Raw genomic sequence first — 26,080 nt, forward strand, 5'->3', positions numbered from 1 at the left:
TTCAAAGAGTAGCATAAAATCATCCTAAAAATAATCTAAATAACAGTGATAATAATTTTAAAAATAAGCTACATATTTTCTCAATTTTTCAAACATATGAGCCACGGTTAAGTAAATGAAGATGAATTCAGAAATGTATGGGACTGGTAAACAAGACTGTATTCTTTGAGTATGGATCTATCTCATTAGATGTAGCAGATATATTTTTGAAGGCTAGATGCATGTTACCTTTTGGTTGAATATGTGTATTTATGTAAAAAATGTTTTATCTGCTTGGCAGTATAGCTTTTAAACCTAGTTCTTATAACCTAATTCTCTCTGACAAGTGACTAATATTAGCTCCATCAATAAATGTATGCTCCGAGGAAACTAGCTTTTTTCCTGTCACATTGTACAATGCCTGACACAGAGTAGGCACTCAATAAATATTTGTTGAATGAGTGACTGCATCTGTCACACACTTAAAACAGGGTAGCATATTTTCCATTCAAAGACAAGGCAGCATTCTAACAGGCAGGGAATGAGAAAACTTGAGTTTTCTCAATTTCAATTCTATCCCTCGATTACTGGCTGACTGGTGTTGAGCACATCATTTAAACTTTTGAAAGAAAATTAATTCTCCCATCTGTAAAATGAAAGGCTGTGCGAGTTAATCTTTAAGGGCCTATGACTCTATATCCTGTCTTAAGTCAGCCAATGGCAAACAGAGGCTAAGTTTTGGTCTGTTTACTAAACCAGGTCAACTTCTCAACTGCTCCTCCTCTCTAACTGAATTGAGGGGAGGGCAAAAGCAGAATATTTAATCAGGTCATTTATTTTCCCATCAACAATTTGAGTGCTTTCTTTTTCTACACATACACGGATACACACATGCACATGTGGCTATACAGAAAAAGCAGTTGTTGCTGCAGTCACAAATAATAAAAGACAAACTTCAGTGAGATATATATACATGCAACGAGAATACCAGCAATGTATTACAGTTCTCAGTAATCAATAGCATAAAACACATCATTAGCTGAAAGGTCAGAAAACAACCATTCTCGGTGTCTCACGTACTTCATTAGAGTTAGGCCACAGTTTCAGAATGATGAATGTGGGATAGATCACATGATTACCTGCTTGTTCCTCATCAACATCCACAGGAATAATTGCCTGGCTGTGAGCTGGAGTATTATTTCCACTCTCGGCCACCACCTCTCCATCTTCTTGGACGATGTCTTCCATCTCATTTAATGCTTAAACAAAAATATACACAAAGTAAAAACCAAGAGAAGTATAAAGAACTATAATGGCAGGCAAAACTGTGGCCGCCCTAAGAATTGAACAGTCCCGCTGATTACTAGGCCTGCCCTGAAAGAATAGCATATACTGCATATACTGTGCTTGTTACTGCAGACATTAAGAAGTATTTAATCAGTCTACAGGAGAGAAAATCACAGATGGGAAAGGAACATTTGGTGGAGAAAGCCCATCAAACTCATACAAACTCAAACTGTTAACAAAGAAACAAGGCAAAATATGATTAAGCCAAAAAGATACCATTCAGATTAACGTCACTGAATTATATGGGAGAGGTTTGAAATTTCATGGGGACAGAGGGAATTGCTTTGGTTTTAAATATACACAATAGCACACCTCCCCCTGAATAACTGTCCAGCTATAGCCTGCAATATCTATATTTCAGTCATTGCCAAAATGAGAAATGACCTTGCCTAGAAATCTTTCATGATAAAAACCAATCAATTTTCTTCTTTCATTCAACTGACTAACAATTATGAGTAGCAGTAATTAATGTGTACATACTCTATGGCAGGCTCTATGCTAAATGTTTATAGAAACATTTTTCTTATTTATTTCTCATAGCAATCAGGCTAGCATTATTATTAGCCTGATTTTTGCAGTTGAGGAAATGGAGGCCTAGACGTTTTAATAGTTTGCTAGGATTTAAATTGAGGAGTTTCTAGAGCCTACTACACTACAGAAACTATGAGCAGGTGGGAAATTTATACTCCTTGCTCTCAAAGAGGATGCACACATTCTGGCAAAGATGTTAGACACATAAAATAAGGTCAGAATATAATTGCTAAGACCTATAACAATTCAAAAGTGCAAAAGGAACATAGACAAGGAGCAACTAATTCTCTCATTGGGTCAAGGAAGGGTTCACTGAAATAAGGTAACATTTCACATACTACCATACCAGGAAGAATGCTACATTTTTTGGAAGAATAGCGGTCCAGTGGTAACAAAAAACAGTATCTGTGTTGTGATAGGGATGCAAAAGAAAAAACAAGGCTAAAAAGGTAGCCTGGGCTCTAGATTGTTAAAATCTTAGAAAGCCTTGCTAAAAAGCTTAGAATTGTTTGCTGTAGGCAGAGGGAAACCACTAGAAGGTTTTTATGCAGGGAATGGCATGAAAAGAAGTACATTCAAATATTAACGTGATAAGGTTTTCCAAAGCTGCTGAGCAACTGCTTTTAGGTTGCCAGAATAGCCTGTGCAAACATTTAATATGATACCCAAAAGTGGTTTAAACTATTTCTTTGCATTCATTTGAATACTTACTGAGCGTCTACTACAATTTGTTAGTATTCCTTGGAGCTGAAAAACAGTGGTGATATTCAAGATCCCTAGTCTCATGGCTTACTCTAGTTGGGGAAGAAAAAATTTAAAAAATAAAAATAAAAACATCAGATAGTAATGCCTTATGTAACAAAAAGTGTGATGTGACAGAGAATAAACTGGTGGCTGCTTAAGATCAGATGGCAAGGAAAGACATCTCTGAGATTAACATTTAAGCTAAGAACTAAAAGTCAAGAAGGAGCCAGCCATGAAAAGATGGACGGAGGGAATTCTAAGAGGCAATAGTTAGTGCAATGGTAGACGCCAGCTGTCATGCTCAAGCATGATGTAGTGGTGGAGGTAGTACAAGATGAGGGCAGGCCAGATCATACAGCACTTGGTGGTCCAATTCAAGAACCTGGATCTTATTCTAAGGCAATGGGAAGCTATTAAAAAGTTTTGAGTAAGCTATCAATATTGTCTGGTTTGTTAAAAGACTGCCCTGGCTGCTGTAAGAACTAATTTTAGCTGGGTAAGAAAATAGGCCAATTTTAAAGCTATTAAAACATTTAGGTTAAAAAAAAGAGAAAGGTCTGATGTAGCGGTAGTACAATGGGAAAGGAGAGATGTAGGCATACTGGAGAGATGTATTAGAGACATTCAACAAGATTTGGTAAATGACTCAATGTCTTGGAGAGCAGTTAGGAAGTAAAGCATAATGTCTTGATTTTAGTCTCTGGTAATTAAATCGCATTGTGGTGCCTTTGGGCTAGTGAAGACACAAATGATTCTTGGTTTTGACAAAAAGCATAATGTCTTGATTTTAGTCTCTGGTAAATAAATTGGATGGTGGTGCCTCTGGGCTAGTGAAGATACAAATGATTCACGGTTTTGACTTTTTTCCTTTGTTGGAAAATATTTTATCATTATGGTAGTACATCTTTTTCAGAACAGTTTTAACTTACAGAAAGTTATATATATGTATACATATATATTATACATACATACATATGTATGCTAACTTATAATCAAGTATCAATATTCACCAAATGTTTTGTTTAGCTGAAATGTTACTTCAGCTGTAAAAAAAAGTGTTATAAAGATGCCTCTTAACAAAATAATTTTTATGCAATGAAATTGTTGCATAAATTAATAGAAATTTATTATCAGACATAATATTTAGTGGTTGACAACTACCTGCCCCAAAGTATAAAACAAAATACATTTACTGGGTTTTTTTTTCAGACTGCAAACCCCTTAGGCTTCAAAAATAAAAATTTTACAAAATCAGTGGTTTTCAAAGTATAGTCCCAGACCAGCAGCATCAGCACCACCTGGGTACTTGCTAAAAATTCAAATTCTTGGCTGGGTATGGTGGCTCATGCCTATAATCCCGGTACTTTGGGAGGCCAGTGTGGGCAGACTGTGAGGTCAGGAGATCGAGACCATCCTGGCTAACACAGTGAAACCCCATCTGTACTAAAAATACAAAATATTAGCTGGGTGTGATGGCACGTGCCTGTAGTCCCAGCTACTTGGGAGGCTGAGGCAGGAGAATCGCTTGAACCCAGGAGGTGGAGGTTGTAGTGAGCCAAGATCGTGCCACTGTACTCCAGCCTGGGAGACAGAGTGAGACTCTGTCTCAAGAAAAAAAACAACAACAAAAAAATCAAATTATTGGCTTGGAGCACTGGCTCACCTGTAACCCCAGCATTTTGGGAAGCTGAGTTGGTTGGATCGCTTGAGCCCAGGAGTTGAGACAGCCTGGGCAATATATGAGATTCCATCTCTATTTAAAAACAAAAACAAAACCATATTATCTGGCCTCACACAGACCAAATAACTGGAACTCTGAGGGCAAAAATCAGCAACGTGTTTTAACAAGTCCTCCAGGTGATTCTGATGCACACTCAAGTTTAAAAACCACTGCCATAAATAAAACTGCAGAGCAATTTCACTTGGCAGTCAATTTAGGCTAACTGGGGTGGAGGGATGAGAAAAGAGGTTCACCATGATGCCATATTTAAAAGCATTAAGTACCTGGAATGTATGTTTTACATCAAGAGAGAAAATTAGTTAAATGATGTATAGGTAAAACTATGCTTTAAAGTTATAATTACTTAAGTAGTTACATAAAAATAGACACTATGCTTTAGCAATTACAGAAGCATAATTTTGATACTTATAGGCAAATGTAAATTGTTAAAAAAAAATGAACATTGTGGGGCACAGTGACTGACTCATGCCTGTAATCCCAGCATTTTGGGAGGCTGAGGCATGAGGATCACTTGAGGCCAAAAGTTTGAGACCAGACTGGGCAATTCAGTGAGACCCTATCTCTACATAAATTTTTTTGAAAAATCAGCTGAGAGAGGTGTCACGCATTTGTAGTCCCAGCTACTCAGGAGGCTGAGGTGGAAGGATCACTTGAACCCAGGAGTTTGAGGCTACAGTGAGCTATGATCACGCCACTACCCTTCAGCCTGAGTGACAGTGAGACTCTATCTCAAAAAAAAAAAAAAAAACAAAAAAAAACCACAAACAACAAAAAAACCCCATCAAAAACTGTAAACATTTATTCTTATTCTAGAATGCTGCAAAATTCAGGTAATCAAGTTATATTTTCAGCTAACTAGCTCATAATTGAGTACTCTAAGTTCTAAGACTTCTGAAAGTACAAATTTAAGATAATATCCTGCCAAATTATAAAATTTTGATAAATATAGTAACTGTGAAACAATAAATCATAGTTTTGTTGGAGTTAATTTATACAAATTAAATAGCTTTTAAAATTATACAATGCCCCTCTTTATAGTAAATTACCTCATGCAAGCTGAAGAAGTTAAATACAATAGAGCAATTAAGACTGGTGCTGCTTCATTCTGGGGCTGGTCCAAAACCAAGTAAAGGCCCATGCATGTAAAGATTTGTTTTAAGACTCAAGGTCTCCCTCTGTCACCCAGACTGGAGTGTAATGGTGTGATCATAGCTCACTACATCCTTGAAAACTCCCTACTCAAGCCATCCTTCCGCCTCAACCTCCTTAGCTTATAGGCACGTGCACTGCACCCGGCCCAGATGTGAAAAGTCTTCAAATTGTATATCAAGAAGAGTGAACATGTTAATACCCATTTCAAAGAAATTTTTAAATTATTATTTTCACTTGAAGATGTGAACCATCAATATTAGTCAACTGTTTAACATAATTCCCCATTACCCCTTTTATTATGAAGCCCTGTATTTCTCTTTATTTCAACCAAAGATCAGTCTTTTTCTAGTTCCTTATTTTGTGTGTGTGTGGGGAAAATCTAACTTATATGTGTGTGTGTGTGTTGTGTGTGTTGTATACATGTTTAATAACAAATACAACTGAACACACTACCACGTGGGAGTGACCTGTGGAATCTAATGTTTTCTATCAATCTTCCTTTCTCTACAAATGCTGCCATTGCCTCTGGTTTTCTTAGGCTTCCTCTTGTTGAAGTTGTTTAATCCTTCAATCCTGGCATTTACGTATGCTTTATACAATTATGCTTTATACATTATGTATTTATTCTTTGCTTCTCAGGATTAAACAGCATTTTGAAGATACTGTACTTGACAACAGTCCTAGGTAACTGCTGAAGCTGAATCCTTTCATTGTAATTATGGCTTCTTAAATCAAAATAGCTTATCCTGTATCTTGTGTATTTGGTTTTTATGCCAAATCTCTCATCTTCTGAAACCATATTTACAAATCAAATTAAGATGTAAGTTCCATTTTCCCCTCTTAAATCAAATACAGATACGAATTAAATCAAATATGTTGTTGAGTATCTTTTTGGTCCTTGTTGCAACAATATGTGATTTCACAATGGCAGGTATTCTCCACTGTACTGAGAAGTCTATGGCAAATTAATCTTCTAGTGAAGTCTATAATCTGTGTGTCAACTCAAACCAAAAATGAGTTCACAGGATTTGGGTAGTTCTGAATGGCAGCTGCTATAAGTTTCCCACGTAGAGTCCATGTCCTCTGACACGCAGATCTTTATGGTGGTAGTAACCTGTACTAGGTACCATAGCACTCAGGACAACAAAGCAAAGGGACAATATGTGACTGTCTTGCCCTCTCGTTCCCTTAACACCTGTTGGCTCGGCACTTTTATTTTTGCATTTTTAAGGGAGATTGTTGGGGAAAGATTTTACCTAGGTTTGAAATGCGTAAGAGTACACCATGGACATAAAGTACAGAGCTAGACAGCTGCATTTACTGCAGAAAAGTATAAAAGTCAAGGCTGGAAATAAAGATTTGGATTTAATACCATATAGCTGGTACTAAAACCTTGAGCTTGAGTGAAAATGTGTAGAGAAAGCTATCATGGACAAAAGTGGAACACAGGAGGTGCTACAAGCAAAGGAAAATGAAGTAGGAGAAAAATCAGCAAAATGGTTTCAGAGATGCCAAGAGAAGAAAGTGTCTCAAGAGTGTACAAGTCTAGGCAACAAATGTCTAATGCTGCTGAGATGTCAAATTAGATGAAAGTCACGAAATGACCTTCAGATTCAGTAAGACAATCACTAGTGACTTTGCCAAGAGCCAAAGTGGAGAGTTCTATAGGGACCAAGTGAGATGAGAAAGTGAAGACATTGTCTACAGATGATTCTTTTGTCAAAAACTGTATACTCAGAGTGCCCCTAAAGGAAATCATGCCCTGTACACAGTACATCTCATTGTAAAAGCAGGTACATAGTATCGGAGTACCCTATTTCTCATTAATTACTACGTGCAAGAGTAGGCAAATGGGGAACAACAAAAGGATGGCTAGAAAAGATTCCTTTTCCAGTTCCTAAGTGTGAACTGGGAAACTGGAAAATTTGGTAACAAAACAATCTTACATCACTTCACTCATCAACAGAGGGATGGATGGAGTACCTTCACACATGGGTTGGCACACCGCAAGTATTCAGTATATATTAACGAACGGGACAGACAATTACATAAATGAAATAGAATAGTCCTTCTTAGCTAATGTACTTAATCTGCTGTGTGGAAGTGAAGACCTAATGATTAAAGGTACATGAAAGGTGCCAATGTGTAGCTCATGGTTGGTATTAATCTTTCAGTTCTTCAAATATCCAGAAATGCTCTTAATGTTCATGCTATCCATTGGTCTGGGAGGCAATAAAAGATACTCCTTTGTCTAAATCCTGAAAGTTCAGTCTCAGACCTCAAGAGTTACCACTCTACCCTAATTTCCCCGGCATCTGTAATCCCTCCCATTCTGTAAGTATTCTTACACAGTCTGTGGACAAAAACAGTTTTGAAACAAGCAAGAAAAGAGAAGAATTTCACCTACTCCCTCATGTTCCTTATCAACTAACTTTCCTCAGTGTGGAAAGTGACAAGTTGAAACAGGGGCAAAAGGGAACAGGATAAAGCAGAAATACAATACAAAGTAAAAATCATTTCTATCTGGAGCTCACAAAAGATCTGGGTTACCGTCAGCTGCAAACTGCTGCTCTCCTGGCTGTAGATCTTGCCGAAAGTCATTCTCCTCGTCTGAGTCATCTGGGTGATGGTGATTGTTGTCGTGGATGTTGGCATTGTTATTCTGGGCATTATTATCGTCATTGTTGGAGTTCTGGTTGCTAACAAGAGCTGATGAAACCCCAATTCCTGTGCCTGCACTCAGACCAACTCGAGCACAACCCTGAGGCAAAACCAAAACACATATGTTTATTAATTTGGGTTAGTATCTATCACTTCATTTTTAATATCCCTTCATTTCACCTTTACATTAGAACTAATATTTATATAGTACTTATTTATGAAATGCTTTCACATACACATAGAAAATCTTATTTAAGGCCTGCAACACTTCAAGATAGATAAAGGGTTACTGGCTTAATTTACAGATGAGGAGTCACACAAGGAGAAGAGATCTGCCCAACAGCACATGGCCAGTAAGTGGTACAGCTGCAATTTGAAACCAGGATTCTGACCTCGAATTCTGAGCTTTCCTCATTATATTGTACTGCTTCAACAGTGGGAATGTAACCATTAATAACTGATAAGAGAGAACACAAATGGTTGAAGGATTAAGTTTTTAATTACCTTAACAGTACAAAGTTCTATATGTTAAGCAGTTTGAAAATAACATTTTGTAAAACTGGGCAACCTCAGATTTCCCAGGCTATACAACTTAACAGAAAGATAGCAGCAAAGTAAAACACTCCCCAAATAAATCCTTAATTCTTATTTATACTTTGGGTTCCTAATTAGATTTAATCTACCAACCCAATTATATTTAATCCACCAATGAATTATTCCACGTAATAATTTCTGTTTTAAATTTCCAGCCTCACCCTCACCTTACCTTTTGTTTATATACTAACAGAGACGGCTTCCACTTACTTCTTCCTTACCCTTCCCCAGAGAACCCTTAATTCTCATTTAGAAGAATGAGAGGCCATGCATTATTACAACCTTTATGCTTTCACGGAGGCTGGCAGTAAAAAGTCTGACTATAACACTGTAAAGGCATATTGTTGAAAAGAAAAAAAAAAAAAATCACAGGCTGTTTTTATTTTCTTTCCTGAGTATCAAAATAAATAAAAACTCCCTCAAATGTATCTTACCTTGGGTGGTTCACGAAACATCTGATCCAGTGAAATAAACTCTAGGCTGGGTAACAATTCAATAAACTGGCCAAAAGAGTCCAGCTTCAAAGCATGGCACCGTACTAGGTTGATATCAACCAATCGAGTCCATCTTGAGTGGTCTGTTGAAGAAATGACATGACCAGAGAAAACATAAGTAACACTTTCCCCATTACTGATGAATTTTGATACAGGTCACAAAGACTTTCAAATCCTTTTTTATTAAATAACTTTTCCTTTTTTTCATGACTTCTAAAACCTGATGATTCTAAATTATGATGTTTACATACCTAATTCCATTGTGAGAACTAAATGGCCTGGGGAACATTAATTTGAATCCAATCAGCCCTGATTTAAATGTGATCCACTCAACAACCTACATGGCTTTTCAACAATAGGACACTGAATTAAAAAATTATGGCATATTTATTTAATAGAACATCATGTAGCTATTTCAAAAGAATGAAGGAGAGTTTAATATGCTTGCTGACATGGAAAACTCTCCAAATTATACTTAGTACAAAAAACAAGCTATAGGACAGTGTATACACAGTAAGATCCTTTGGTATAATATAAATTATTTTTAAATGCTACACATATATATGCTGCAATATGCATAATTTGTCCAGAAAAATATACAAAAAACTGTTGATGATGGTTACCTTTGAGAAGAGGAGAGTTTTCATTTTGTACCTTTCTGTACTGTTTGAAATTTATCAAGTGCATGTATTACTTTTATTTTTTTAAGTGTTAACAGGAATTCTGAGTGATGGGATTATAGGCCATTTTTTGTTTTCTTCTTTATACTCTTCTGTATTTAAGAAAACAAACAAACCAAAAACCCAATAAATGTTATTTTTTTAAAGTCATCTACGCCTGCTACATCCTAAAGTTCATATTTCCCAGTAACTTCTTGGTTCAGCAGGGCCAGGGATAGAATTTAACTGCTGCTGGCACATGAGACATGACTATATTAATGAGTGATCTCAGCAGAGGTCCCAGCCCTAAAACAAGCCTGGATAGTAGCTTTGTGAGGAGATACAGATCCCGGTCAAGTGACTCAACAGCAGAGGAGGCTGTTCTGTAGGTGTCAGTGAGAGGCTTTGTCACAAGTACAACTTTCTCGGGCTCTCAATTTATTTAATGGTTTGTAAATTTCGGTATTTAAGAAGGGCCTTTAAGACAACAGATGACATTACTCTGAGAGGAAAATGAACTCCCACCATAAGGGAAAAATATCAAGTGCAAAAGTCACACTTCTACATATAGGAGATTGGAGGGGTAGGTCTGAAATAGACTGGGATTTCTAGTCAATAGAAATTTTTATCTCAGGTTAATGTCACTCAATGAAAGTTCAAAATACATACCTACTTTGTCCTTTCAGATGATGTGCCATTGTGAAGATAATTTTGAGAAAATAACTACACTATCCTAAGTCCTAGGTAGCAATGAACTAAGCTTAATTTTATATTCCTAGCCCAAAGAAGTACATATAAAAATCAGGGCACTTGAATCCACAACCTGGAGAGTATAAATTTCCAGGTAGAAACCTTCAGAAGTTTAAAGAGGCATTGAATACACTTCCAACTAGTTATCAAAGGTTACCAGAACTTGTATGAACAATCCAAATGAAATACCTACAGTTTACATTAGGAATGCAATCATATCACACATAGAAAACAAGGACAATTGTATTATTTCAGTATCAATAAAACATAGCTATATTTGTAAGTCTGTAATACCTGAGATCCAATTGTATGGGTTGTGTAGATGAGGGCAATTGTAAATTGCCAGATATTTGATACAGGAAAAAACTTCATTGACTGCTTTCATCCCTATATCAGTGATGATACCAGGATTTTCTACCACATCAGCCAAACCATACTTCACCAGATCCGCATTAGCCATTCTGCCTAAAAAGACCAATCAATTTTTTAAAAAAGTCAAATTCTTAAGTGTTAGGGAGTGTTACCAATTTTGTATCTTACCAGTCAGCATAAAAAGTCTCTACCATCATTCTGTATCATCTGCTTATCGGGTTCAGGTATAATTTTAGGTTAGGTATTATTTACATATAGTAGCACCTCTTGTACAAAATAATAAATTATATTAAAAGTCAAAGGACAGCTAGTAGGAAAAATTATTTCCAATTGTTTAGAGAAGAAAAAAGGCAAAAATTCTTAAAGCATAAGTGAGGACATATCATACTGGTTCACACGATGGTAAAGTTTTAGCTTTATCATTTAAAAGGAAAACAAAATCTTAAAAACTCAACTCCCTCACAGTAAAATGATGTTCTTGAAGCCCAGTGTGGACATGTGTAAAGAAGGGTAAACTCTGAGAATTTAAGATTCATTGTTACAACCCATGGCAATGGTTAGTAACATCTATTTATACCCTAAAAGTGCACTTCTTAACTCAAACACATGCCACTGGGCTTTAGTGCCTACTCTCTGGTCACACACTAGGGGTTTGGGAATACGTAAAGGAGGATCCTTTATCCTAGATCATGCCACTGAGAATCACACCTCATCCCTTGCCTCTTATCACTTCTCCCATCTGCCTGTCCCCTCACACTCCAAGATTCTATTAGTTCATAGTTACATCTTTAGTGTCTAGCATAGTGCTGGGGATACAAGAGCTCATGGGGATACATGTCTCTCACAGTCTGCAATCAATCAATACACAGGACAAAGAAAACACTGCCGCTCTGGTGAAGTTGCCCTGAATATCACAGGGGTTTACACCTTTAGCTAGAACATGTTTAAAACAATCCATCTTCTTCCACACTTCCAATTTTACTTTCCATATAGTTTACAGTTTTTCTCCTATAGTTCCTATTTTTGGTATTTCCTGGCACTTCTTACAGATTTCACCTTAATCCATTCTTTACAATTTAGCTGAGCTACTTTCTTTAGCTCCTGGTAAGGACCTTTTCCCTGCTTTTTGGACTTGAGACGAAACTTGCATTTTCCTTAAGATAGGGTAAACCTTGAACTGACCCTGTTTCCTGAGCACTACCTGAATAAATGCTATAACCTAACATGACAAATCAATGTTTTGCATTTAGTTTTTTGAGATGATCAACCACGTTTCTACTCTTGGGGCTTCCTGCTTGCCACACTCCTTCAAAATCCTGATGATATTACTTGAGATTCACGTTTGTTTTTCTTTTCAGCCCACAGGTCACCTAAAAGTAAAAGCTATCATTTATTGAATACTTCCTAAGTGTCAGAGATTGTTGTAAATGTATATATCACTTTTCCCTTGATTCCTCAGAGCTACCCAAGAGAAAAGCAGGAAATCACCTTATCTTCATTTAAAAAATGAGAAGAATGAACTTGCTTAGGTCTCATGATTAGTAACAGACAGGCCTCAATTCTCTCTCCCTCAAGCTCTAGGACTAAATTCCTAGAACTCTAGGGCTACGACTATATTTTTTTCTAAAATTTTCACTGAGTTATACATCTCTATCACTATTATATAAAGCTTACAGATCATAAATCCACATGAACAAAGAACTCTCTAAAGATTCATCTTTAGGTCATCGCTAGAAGACAAAGGTGATGTTCCTATTTATTTATTCTGCCAGACCTTTTATAACAAGAAAGTGACCCAAGTTTTACCAGAGGCCAGTCACCACTTCTTGGGGAGATGCTTCAAATCTAAATTACTGAGAAGAGAGAAACTAAGTGAGAGAGCGTGAGTGAACAGTGACCTCAAGACATTGTCCATAAGAAGTACCACGCACCTATTCTGAAACAGAGAATCCTAGGCCATCTTTGGAGGGACAGAAGATAGTATGTATATGGAAGAAATGGTTAAACTGTGGCAAATAAGAAGAGAATGATAGTACAAAGTTCAACATAACAGACTATTAAGTATGAAACAGAACATGAAACAAGTTGTGTTGAAAACTATGAGATAATGATAGTCAAGAAGGTATTTTTATGCTATAGAAAAAGTACGTTGAGGAGAAAGAAACACTACAGGAAAATAATTGGTTATAAAGATAACACTGGAAGACAATTCTTCAGTAGACCTAAATTTGGCCATCCTGAAGGTACACAATTTGTCAAGTTCTGCGCTTTTGGGAAAAACAGAAAACAACATTATAGAAGTAATATCAACTTCAAAGCTAATAATTTTAAGTTACTATACAGACATTGCAGAAACATAGGGAATGTTAGATACTTCATTCAAAACCAGAAAAGCTTGATATCAAATGTATTAATTTTATATAAAATCATTGTACCAGATAGCATTTTAAGCTATTTTGGAGAAAAGCTGATCTTTTTCAAAGCTGTAGAGATTTAACGTGAATCTAATAGTCAACTGTCTAGAAAAGGATGGCTTAACTTTTTAAAGTAATCACCTAAATTAATGAGTACCGTGAACAACAAAAAAGTAAACAAACAAAAAACCCACAACTATTATTGTAATATATACATTAGAAATGAAAAAGAAAAACAGTCATGTTTTTTGAGTGGGACTGTCCTGATTGGAAGAATTAAGCCTTCTTATGTTCTTCTACAACACAAACTAGATCCAAAGAAAAAATGTTATCTGCTATGATGATGAGAGTTCAAGAAAGACTTGTTGCAAATCAAGTGGGAAGAAAATGAATTCTTGAATAAAAACATGTTGGTGATGAAAATTTTCTTTCATATCTTATTGATGCCATATGGAAAAATAGTTTGAATAATGAATTGACATGCATTCAAACCCAAAGAAATGAGTTCTCAATTGTAAATGCGTAAGAAAATGCTGTGAACAAGCTTTCCAACAGCAATCATCATTAAATGAATACTGACCATTATGTGCTCACACTATCTGGAAAATCCAGAACCCCCAGCGGGCTTATTATGGAAATGAAGAGCATGGGCAGGGAATGGGACCTCATCTGAGAGGACCATCAAAAGCTTCAAGAAGTGTGGCAGATCAAATTCAACAATGGAACCAAGGATGACATTCTGTGAAAAAAATGAAGCAGAATGGGAAAGAAACGTGGGCAGTAAAGTGGAGACAATATCAAATGTAGATAAGGTTCTTTTTCTGGTGTATTATTAGTAACTATATTTTCTATAGTATGCTAAAATCAGAGGCAATATGGAAAAAAAATCACTGACATTTCTAATTTAAAAGTTTATTTTTCAAGATGTGAGAGCACCTAAGATTTTAAGTTGTCTTATGTTCAAAAAGACAAGGCACAACCCCAATTCAGATTTCAGTTTGTCAAGTAAATTTCCTACAGTAATTCTAGGAATTAAAATGAGATAAATCTTACTCTGTAGCAAAAACTCATCTACATATCCTAGATGAAGGGTTTCAAACTGGGGGAACTCCAACTCTGCCATCTTTAGGGCAGAAAAGACACCATCTTTGGTTAGGGAAGGCTGGATCCGAACTTCATGTAACCTGTGAATAAAGAGAGAGAACATATCAGAGTAAAACAAAAACCACCAGAACCAAAGATTCCTCCTAATATAAGTGTATTAGTCTGTTTCTATGCTCCTGACAAAGACATACCAGAGACTGGGAAGAAAAAGAGGTTTTAATGGACTCACAGTTCCACGTGGCTGGGGAGGCCTCACAAACATGGTTGAAGGCAAAAAGGAGCAAGTCACATCTTACATCATGGCAGCAGGCAACAAAAGAGAGGCTGTGCAGGGACACTCCCATTTTCAAAACCATTGGATCTAGTGAGACTTATTCACTATCACGAGGACTGCATGGGAAGGACTACCCCCATGACTCAGTCATCTCCCGCTGGGTCCCTCCCACAACACAAGGGAATTATGGGAGCTGCAAGATGAGATCTGAGGGGAAACAGAGCCAAACCATATCAGGAAGACTCTGAAAGAAGTTTATGACTTTAGTGAAGTGTCACAGATGTCAACAACTTCCCTCCCACCTCCTCCATTGAAAAAACACAAAAACAAAAACATATTTTCTTCAAAGGAGTATCTGCAAAGTGTAAGGAAATCTTAGGCAGTACACTGAAGCTATACATTAAATAACAATTAATTACAGGTAAGAATCTTATACCAAGTGCTTTACTAAACCTGAAAAGTCAATGTGAGAATCTGCACCTGGTGCTGGTATTTGACATTTTGCTTAGGCTAGCTATTAATGTTGCATTTTAACCAAGAGTATAGTTCTGTAGTAGGTAACAATACCTACTTAAACTTAGAAACACTTTTATTTTAGACCCTGAGGTATTATTCTGAGGGACTAGGCTCAGATTTGTCAAAGCCGAGGTTTCCTAAAGCTTGCAGTCATTATGAGGTGTGTATTATGTAACTGCAGAATTATCTTAATTCTTAAGAAGGGTAAGTTTAAGTTGTGTTCATTATTTAGAAAGACACTGAATTATTTTTGGATTGATATGAAAGATGAAAGAGTGGTTTATTTTTCTTCCTTGAGAGTTCATTTTTCACAATGATTCTGTGAAAACATGGCTAGGATTTCCGGGAAAAAAAAAAAAAAGAAAGAAACACTTTTATTTTATTTACAATCCTAATCAATAATCTCTTGATGGAAAAAGCTGTGTTTTTGAATAAATTTTAAAAATGGTTAATTTAAAGAAAATACTATAAAATAAAAGTGGAGGTAGAACACTGATATGTAAGAAATAGTAAATGTGGTATAGTGATACAACCACTTGGTTAAAAATTATAGATGTGTTATAAGGTCAGACTTTGGAAAAGCTGATTTAAAACACTGATTTCTGAATAGCAAATATTATCATCAAGTAACTAGAACAATTCAGAAAATCATCCAGAGATTGAGACAATGGTCCTGAGAGGGCTACAGACACCAGAGCTTCAATGCTAACTTCTGTTGGACTCTTAGCCGTTTCCAGAAATTCCACTGCTTTTCTCTGATATGAGACCATGCCACTCTGGAGCTTGCTAGTATGCAGCTCAACTGGTTACCAGTATATAACATTAAGACTACCATGATGTTATACTCATCTGTTATTTAAACTTCTTTGTATTTTAAATTTGAACAAGGCTTGATCAAAAGTACACACATATGTACACACACGTTCCACAATTTTTTGTAAAACAGGGAAAGACACAATTACTTCTAAAGTGAAAGACACAATACAAAGAGGAAACATACCTACGGGCAGCAGTAATGATGAGGTAACCAAGATCTACTTCAAGAGCATTTTTGCAAGCTCCCAGAACAATAGTGTGCAAATTTCTAAAACCACCTGAAGACAAGGAACAAAAACAAGTGTTTCTTTTGACCACAGTATTTTTAGTGAAGTACTTATATACTATACATTATAAAGTATTACCTTAGATGATAATTATTGGTTTAAAAGTAAATCTCAGCTTTGTTTTTACATTGAAATTAATATCTTAGGATGAATTATAACTACTAGTCACCTAAAAGGAGATGAAAGCAGACCCTCATTTTGACAAGACACTCTGATGGCATCTGAAAACTACTCTAAAAGATTCAGACTGTTAAGTAAGGATTTTTAGAAAGTCAGAAGCTGATGAGATAATTGTAAAAAAAGAAACCCTGCCATTTCTGGCCAAATTTTGAACCTCCAAATATCATACGGAACAAGACCAGAACCACTTTAACTGATTTTTTTAATGTTTCTGAAACTTGTATTTACCTACAAAAAAGAACATAAATTACTAATGTATAGCTTAAAGAAATGACTGACTTATCCGTTTTAAATTTGTATAAATAAAGTCACAAAGTATGTATACTTTTGCGTCTGGCTTCTTTTACTAAACATTCTGCTTATGAGATTCATCCATATCGCTGTGTAGCTGTAGTCTGTTCATTCTTATTGCTGTACAGTATTTTGCTACATGAATATGCCACAATTTAATTATCCATTCTCTTGACGACAGGCATCTTTCCATTTTGGGATGATTAGAAACAGTGCTTCTGTGAACAATCTTAAAAATGTCTTTTGGTGAACAAATGTAAACATTTCTGTTGGGTTGAAAGCCAGGAATGCAACTGTTGCTATGTGTATGACCAACTTTAGTAGATACTACCAAACAGTGTTTCAAAGTGGTTGTATGAATTTATATTCTGACCACCAGCGTATGAAAGGTTCTGTTGCTCCACATCCTAGCCAACATTACCGTTTTTATCTTTTTCATATTAGTCATAAGTAGGCATAGTCATTTTAGTGCTTGAATATCACACTGTAGTTTCAATTTGCACTTCCCTAATGATTAGTAAACTTTATTGTTTTTTCATGTTTACTGGATTCTTGTGTGGAAACTTTTCTATTCAAGTATTTTCCCATTTTTTTCTATTGAGTTGCCTGCCTTTTTCTTATTCATTCCAGGAGTCCTTTATATCTTCCCAAAACCCGGTGTCTGTATTGCAAACAGCTTCTCCCTTTCTGTAGCTTGGTTTTTCACTCTTTTTTTTTTTTTGAGACTGAGTCTCGCTCTCTCGCCCAGGCTGGAGTGCAGTGGTGCGATCTTGGCTCACTGCAAGCTCCACCTCCTGGGTTCATGCCATTCTCCTGCCTCAGCCTCCAGAGTAGCTGGGACTACAGGCGCCCGCCACCACGCCTGGCTAATATTTTGTACTTTTTAGTGGAGACGGGGTTTCACCATGATAGCCAGGATGGTTTCCATCTGCTGACCTCGTGATCCTCCCGCCTCGGCCTCCCAAAGTGCTGGGATTACAGGCGTGAGCCACCACACCCGGCTGGTTTTTCACTCTCTCAATCATGCCTTTTGATGGACCAAAAAAAAAAAAAAATCTTAATTTTAATTTGGTATAGTTTATCAATCTTTTCTTTATGGTAAATGCTTTTTGGTGTCTTGTTTAAGAAGACTTTGTGTACTCAAGGTCAACAAGACATTCTTCTAAGCTATTTTTTAAAATTTCTTTTTAAAAATTGTTCTCATTTGAATCTATGATCCATCTAGAATTAATTTTTGTGTGAGGTATGCTGACTTCTTGAATAAAATATAAGGCTGGGTCGCCCTTAAAAATCGATTAGAGAAGAAAAGTCTCTGTTTTTCTTTCAGGACCTTTATACAAACTCAGCTTTCAGCACCTCTCTACAGGTCTTCTCTCTAGTGAATGGAGAGAGACCTTCTTTTCGTTTTTGACTTTTATCTTGTTAACTATCGCCATCAATCAAAATACTGCTGGTCTTAGGGGTTGTTTCATCCCACTGGCTAAATGTAATACAGTACACTTACACCACACTTGACTGATAAAATGTCTAGAAATGTAGTGTTTACTTTTCTTAGATTTCAACAGTATTAACTATAATGCTGTTTGTTAACAATGGTACTTGATGACTTTCCATTTTATTTTAGAGAGCCAAAGTTAGATTTTTGGTTTCCAACTATTAATCATCCATTTTGCTAAACCACAATTTTTTTTTCTGCAATGAGATGATTAACATAGAGCATATTCTGTTATGTATTATTTATCTATTATTATATGATAAATATTAACATTACTAATGCCTAAATTTTTTTTGGAAGCCTAGGCTGTACAAGTTGTAAAACATCACCAAAGAATGCTAGAAATCCCTGTTAACATTTCTAAGAAAGATTCCAAATATAAGAGGACGTATTATTAGCTATGCAAAACTCAAAACAAGCCAGAAAACACGTCTTATCACTCTACTGTCTATTTTAAGAAAGTTTAATGTGCACCAAAAGAAAATGAACACTAGCTATGCTCATGGTTACTTATTGTCCATCAAATACACCAGAGAAAGCACAATTACTGACAAGCATTTTCTTTTTAAAAGACTTGCCAGGGAAGTTAAATAAAAGCTTAATGATTTTTTAAAGTTGACTTTTAAAAAATAGTTAGTAACAAAAGAAAATGAATACCTGATCTCCAACTGTCTTCAACAACATGTTGGATAAGACCTCCAAGGAAAGGAACTCGAACCATTTCTAAGTGTTCCAAGTTTCGGGCAGAGGCTAAGCCTGTTACTAAAGGGACATATTTCAAGGAATTTGTGGGTCCTAGAAAAAAAAAAAATCTTTGATAGAACAATGTAAAGTGCCTTAAAATGAATTTCAAATCAGTGAAAGGCATGTATAACGTATAAACTCTATATCTTAAAATGACAGCCAAATTGGCTCTCTGCAATCTAGTTCTTGTTACAAATGGAAGTGTTAGCCTATTAACCATACATTTACTCAGCATAAAGGTTTTTCAGTAACACTGGAGAGAGATGTAGTATTCTGTAAATTCTCTAAAGGCTCAATAGTTTTGAACCCAAACTAACTAATGGGAAAAAGTCAAGATAAAAATTTGATCCTTCAATCAAGTAAACAGCTCAATCATTTAAACATCTCTATGACCAGTGTTGCATTAGATACTACAGAAGATCACAAAAGATATGGTCCTGTCCATCAAAAAACATGCAGTTGACATGGAGCTAGAACTAACATAAACAATTATAGAAGGATAAGAAGGCAGACTGCATCAAGTATAAAAATAAGATCTGCCATACTCCATGAAAAAGAAAAAGAAAGAGGAGAAAAGTAAGTTGGAAAAGGCAGAACCTGAAGAATGCATACAAAAAAAGAGGAAGAAAGTGCACATCTCAGGATAAGGCAACAATAATCCAGCATAAGAAAAGACATTGAGGTGGAAAGCTGTATGGTTGTCCAGGGAACAATGAATAGTCAAATGTGATGATAAAAGAAGGTATATCTTGGAAAGGTGTCAGAATAAGGCTATCAAGAGGGGTCCTGGTTATTTTGACCTTAAGCAGAGTAGTTCCCCCTTAATGCTCTAAGTGCAGGGGTGTCCAATATTTTGACATCACTGGGCCACAGTGGAAGAGGAAAAATTGTCTTGGGCCACACATAAAATACACTAACATTAAAGATAGCTGATGAGCTGGAAAGAAGTGGGGGGTGGGGAGGGGAAAGACCGTGTGTAAATCTCATAATGTTTTAAGAAAGTTTAAGAATTTGAATTGGGCATCATGTGGGCTGTGGCCAGCGGACCGTGGGCTGAACAAGCTTACTCTAGGGCAACAGGGACACTAAAGATTTCTGTTTAGAAGGATAATACCATAAAAGCTATGTTTAAGGTAGATTAAGGAAGCCAACTATTTACATGCAGAATGATTCAGAGACCAGAGACCAGAAACAAAGAATACTGAAATTTAATAAAACAATCCTATGAAAAGTAAAAAGTGCCTGTAAAAAATACAGATATTCTGAGTTGTTTTTGTTTTTGCTGAGGTCAAACGCAAATCATGTTTCTAATGTCTTTAAAACAAAAAGTACATTTATCTTCACAAGATGAGTAAGTTATAAGACATAAATAGTAATAGCATAATATAATTGTATTTACAAATGTAGCTAAAGTTTGCTTCAGGATATTTTTAGAATAGCTTATGTTTAATTCCACCATAATTGTGTACCATTACCTGCACAGTTCCTCATGACGAAAGTTCTTAAGCTGATACAAAGGAAGTCTTTAAATGGCTGTGGTTTAGTAAGTCTTACCCACTTCATATAAAGGTGCCTTAGCATTGGGATACAAGGAATTTCAGGAACATTCACCCCTAAAACACAAATATAAAAAAGAACAAACAAGAAAAATCACAAAACTATACTACATTTTGCTTATAAGTTCAAAAGTCTATTTTTCATATTAACAGTTTAACTGGTCAAGGATTTTTATCAGAACAAATTACACAAAATCTATTAAGTTTGCCTTATTTAAAACAGGTTTATAAAGAACTATAAACTGACTTAACTTTTTTAGAAAAGGCCAATGGGAAGATAGAGTTTAAAAAGTATTTCTATATCTTAGATTAACACGTAAGTCTTTCTCATAATCTTACAACTCTCCTAGGATACATTTTCCCAGAAGAGGTAAAGTGAAAATGGATTATCGAAAGCAAAACTACAACGATGGAGATGGAACACACAAATTTACTATTTGACTACTAATGTCCACTGCCCCCCAGTAGGAAAACTAAATTTCTCAGTGCAAAGTCAGCGAGGTGGGTTTAAATATGCAAATAGATATTTGGAAGATAGCCAGACACAGAGCTTTAAAAGCTGTTTTCTACAAATATATGAATCTTAAGACTTTGTAAATATGTGGTAGAAGCCAGCCAGCATGGCTCTGAGAAAAGCAGAAACCTGCCAGTCATTTATTTTAGAATTTCAGATTGGTAAAGGTAATTTGATGCATGGGATCCATGAGTGGCTTAATACTAGAAATCATACCTACAGAGGACCACGACCAGAAGAAGGGAGGCGTAGCGTGAGGTGAAAAAATACAGGAAATATGGACGAAAGAAGATAAAAGCCAAGGAAGGGACACAAATTCATTAAAGAAATCCAAGGATCCAGGATGATGGCATTTAACAAACAGTAGTTGGCAAAACTATTTAATGCAATTTTTAAATTTGGAAAATAGAAGCTCTGCTAGCAAGAATAACTAGAGAATGCAAAATTGGAGTGCTTGAATGGTCAGTTCTTTAAAGGCTAAATTCTGCCAAATGTTCTTATTGTAACCTACAAGGATTACCCCTTAACTTGTTCCTCTCAAAATAGCATCACTCTGCTATTTAACTCAATTTAGCTTGAACTACACACACACATAGTACAGCAACAAATGGGAAGTAAAATTAAGGATGAGACAAAAGGACAAAAAGCAGAAGTGAGGTACGGATTGAGATGTACGATGCAGAAGTCACAAAGGTAAGTTCAGCATCTATTTTAATACTATCAAGATGGTAGTAATGATTGTACTGATTAGGAAACCCAAGGTGGCAAGAGTGAGACAGATGCAGAGAAGACAGTATATCCTAGGCCCAATCCACTTTCTGTCCCAAACTCTATAAACAAAGGACATAATTGCCCATTCTCTTGGTAATGTTCATTATTATTAATTTACCACACCTCTGCATCACCATAATACAGTGTTAAACTGTTAAATGATTCCCATAAATTAATGCATTTTAATAAAACTTAACCTGTACTTATATTTGCAATGAACTGTGACAGGCATTATAGAAAATATAAAGATATGAAAATAAGTCTTTGACCTTAAGGAGCTTATATTATAAGTTTCAGATATTACAGAATCCTTATATCTAAAAATCCAATTTCAAACTAGACACCACTCCCTGATCTTATAAATGAAGGGTTGCTAGAAATCTTTACTTTTCTCCCATAATTGTGTATCTTAAGTCTTATTTAAGACCAACTCCTTATCATTCCCGATGCCCTCCCTTTACCACCTGAGTTTCAGAAATTTCCAATTCTTTGGACCATCCCCAATACCTAGAATAATGCTGAAAACATATATACTCTCTCTCTGTGTGTGTGTATATATATATATAGAATAAAGTAGTAAACAAATATTAAAGAACAGACTATATTAACAGGGACCCCCAAATTCCTTTCAGTAGCGTAAGCCAAAAGTGACAAATTTGAGAAAATATTTACACTTTTTACTTAAGTTGAAGCTACTGGTATATAATTTCAAAGAATATTCAGATAGAGAATATACACTTGGTGAAACAGTATTTCCCTCACCCCAGTGGATCTTTAATGGGAAATCTGAATTTTTATACAGGTCTTGAAAACATTTATTTTGAAGTCATCAATCAACAAAGCCATCTCTAAAATTCTCATTATTCTTTTTCAGTGAATATTCAGGTGATATGGCATTTCAGGGAGTTACAACTGACCCAAGAAACATGTACTCACCAACTAAATGTAAAGTTTGAATTTTGGCTCCTATAGGAATTTTCAGTTTATTTTCAGGAGGAATTGGAAAGGCTCCATTACGATTACGGAATTTCCCCAAAATATGAACATGGGGCATATATGTCCAAATGGATTCTACCAATTCCAAATGAGAAGTTTCCACACCCTAGAAAATAATGCCAAAGCAAGCATAAGAAAGGTTTTTAATTTAGCATCCAAAGCTTTTATTTCTGTACCACAAGATGCTAAGTACACAATGGAACTTAAAAGTTTGTAACAGATGATTTGCATGTGAGTAAACAAGTCTATCATTCTTTGGTCTATTATTTCATCAACAGTTGATGCCAAAATGTCCAGCCAGGTGCACTCACCACTAAGTTTGGGCATGCCTGCAAAGCTTCTAGGACTCCTGGAATGCTAAAAGCCTCATGGCCCCTTACTCTTCGCCTCTCAAGGTATCGAGGGTGAAGGCCATATAGCTGTTCAACATCTGGCATCTTCTTTAATAGTGTTAGAAAACTGGAATCTGTAAAGCCTGAGAAGTTCAGAAGTATTTAGAGCCAGGTTCGTCTTTCTGTTCATTAACACTTACTAGGCACTTCTGATTTTTACCAAAAGTTAAAAAAGACTTCCTTTTCAAATTTCCGTAAGGCTAACACTAAAGCTGAATAAACATAACAGAAAATATACTTCTTTAGTAACAGAGGAAATGTGTCAGAAACTCCACTTAATCTGAGTTAATACTTTATGGAGGAGGCTTTTATTATTGACCGTTTGGTTTTTGTTCCTTTTAAGGCACGGAAATCTTCAACAAAGAACACCCTTTTAACCCAGATAACTTGGACCTATTTGGTGGATGGAGCGGGACCACCCACCTGATCACCACCACCCTTCTCCTCCCCCACGGGTACTCTCTTGTCTGTAAATCCTTCAGGGCTCTGCAGAACACAACTAAAAATATAAATAAGATATGATCCTCATCCTTAGGAAGCTCACAGTTCTGACCTTATTCCTATCTCAAATTATTCTATCCATTTTCTAATAATTACTCTGATACTCTGTCATATGTTTAACTGTTACTCCCCTGCCATTTTAGACAATTAATTCTTTTGAAAAAGACAGATGCAAGTCAGCTAAGAGAACCAGAGTGATCCAATCTCAGGGGATGCTGCTGATAGGAAGCTATCTATCCAGGAGACCATAGCAGGAATCAACAAGATGGGAACAGAGAGAGGCAGGTTACTTCCACAGCAGAAGCTGTTGGTTAAGTAAGTGGGGAGAGAAGTCTCATATGGATGCTATTTTAATCTGTTACAAGGGCTTTTTTATTTTTAATGAAAGTGGTCAGAAAGCCAACTGTCTGCTTATTAATGACAAATAAAAATATTAACTGTCAAGAATAAAAAGTAGGCCCCAAATATTTAAGTCTTACATACTTTTTTGAAAGTTGTTTTATTTGTAAGTTATCTCATTTAACATGTAAAGTCCAGACATATTAACTTCAGTATCACAAAAGTGAAGAGTAAGGAGAGACTAGAGATTACTTGGTCTCTAATTACAATAACAATTCTTATAACTTTCTTGTATAGTAACTTTTAATTACTGAACAATTCAATGTGTTAATCATTTTGTTTTTTCATTTATTCTCAGGACCAAATCAGAAAGGTTATCACCCTATCTAACAAGCATAAAAAATGAAGTTGAGAGAGTTTAAGAGCTTCCAAATGGCAGTGCTGGAATCTAAAACCAAGTGTAACCTCTGCAATGTTTATCCTCTTTTGTCACATATGTTGCCTCCCACGAGAGAAATGGGGAAAGTTCTACCTTCTTTACAGAGATGGAGTGAGAATCCAAAGAGATCACATACATAAACCATAAAGTACTATTATATAAAGAATCTGGGTTAAACACCAGAGAACTGGTCAGGGTGGCATTAGTGAGCAAGGTTAGTGTGATTTGATCTTAGGCTAGAGACTGTTTGCTTCAACTCTCTTTTACATTCATTGCAAAGATGGGAAGCCTTGGGCTCACAGGTTATTTATCACAGCCTAAAAGTCAGCAACATGCAGTCAAATTCTTCTCTAATTGGTAAGTGGTAGTAATGTTAATGCTAAGACTGTATCACATGGGAGTTCTGCCATCCTGCCTTTATATACTGTATTAATCCCATCTTCAGAATTCCCACTGGCCTAACCTTTGCAAAAGCAAAACTAATATAAGGAATAAGACGATCGTTTTCACACTGCCCTAATTTTTTTTCTTTCCTGATATAAAGGATCATTCTGAAACAAGATGAGATGAATCTTTTACCCTTAGAATGGCTTTTATTAAATATTTGAAAGCAACCACGGTTTGCCTCCCACAAACCTATTAATCAGTTCCAGCCTCAGGTCTTTGCAATGTTCTTTATAAGAAAGTATATATTGGGGCCGGGTGCGCTGGCTCCCGCCTGTAATCCCAGCACTTTGGAAGGCTGACACAGGCGGATCACAAGGTCAGGAGACCAAGACCATCCTGGTGAACACGGTGAAACCCTGTCTCTACTAAAAACACAAAAAATTAGCAGGACGTGGTGGTGGGTGCCTGTAGTCCCAGCTACTTGGGAGGCTGAGGCAGAAGAATGGCATGAACCTGGGAGGTGGAACTTGCAGTGAGCCAAGATCGCACCAATGTACTCTGGCCTGGGCAACAGAGCAAGACTCCATCTCAAAAAAAAAAAAAAAAAAAAAGTATATATTGGTAACTACTATGGCCAACTGATAAGAGTTAGCAACTGATCTGATGACTCTCTTGAAAGGATGCAGCACCCACCTGCACAATTCCAGTATTCCAGAGCTAACCTGTTCTGTTCTATAGAACAGAACAAGACAATTATCTCCTCCAGCCCTTCACTTCTATTAAGGCTTTTTTTTTTTTTAATTTTTTGGTCCCCTCTCAGTCTTATACCATTTTCAAAGTCTCATAATCTGGACATCATAGAAAAAGGATGACTTTACAAGACAGATTCATAATTGCAAAACAAGAGTAACTAAATTGTACCAATTAATGGATTGGCATTAAGTGAAAAGAAGCTTTTAATTGCCTTTTATTTTAACTCCTTCCTTTCAAGTATGCCTTGCTTAGCTAAAGCCATTAACTTTCTTTTCAGGTGGTCTCTT

At 36.1% G+C, this 26,080-nt stretch overlaps 1 protein-coding gene across 8 annotated transcripts in view; it reads right to left on the minus strand.

Annotated features, from left to right (window-relative positions):
- Positions 1-26,080, minus strand: part of LOC105466902 (F-box protein 38) — a 79,746-nt gene that overhangs the window by 16,764 nt on the left and 36,902 nt on the right. For all 8 annotated transcript variants that reach the window (XM_071098243.1, XM_011716079.3, XM_011716084.3 and 5 more), the window contains 10 exons: positions 23,294-23,457; positions 22,923-23,088; positions 20,621-20,758; positions 19,059-19,196; positions 16,333-16,426; positions 14,492-14,622; positions 10,947-11,117; positions 9,184-9,326; positions 8,045-8,255; positions 1,119-1,238 (listed from right to left, as the gene is read on the minus strand). In XM_071098243.1, coding sequence (XP_070954344.1) covers positions 1,119-1,238; positions 8,045-8,255; positions 9,184-9,326; positions 10,947-11,117; positions 14,492-14,622; positions 16,333-16,426; positions 19,059-19,196; positions 20,621-20,758; positions 22,923-23,088; positions 23,294-23,457 — 1,476 coding nt within the window. The remainder of the gene's footprint in view (positions 1-1,118; positions 1,239-8,044; positions 8,256-9,183; positions 9,327-10,946; positions 11,118-14,491; positions 14,623-16,332; positions 16,427-19,058; positions 19,197-20,620; positions 20,759-22,922; positions 23,089-23,293; positions 23,458-26,080) is intronic.

Source organism: Macaca nemestrina, chromosome 6, assembly GCF_043159975.1.
Source record: "Macaca nemestrina isolate mMacNem1 chromosome 6, mMacNem.hap1, whole genome shotgun sequence".
In the NCBI taxonomy this organism is placed as follows: domain Eukaryota; kingdom Metazoa; phylum Chordata; class Mammalia; order Primates; family Cercopithecidae; genus Macaca; species Macaca nemestrina.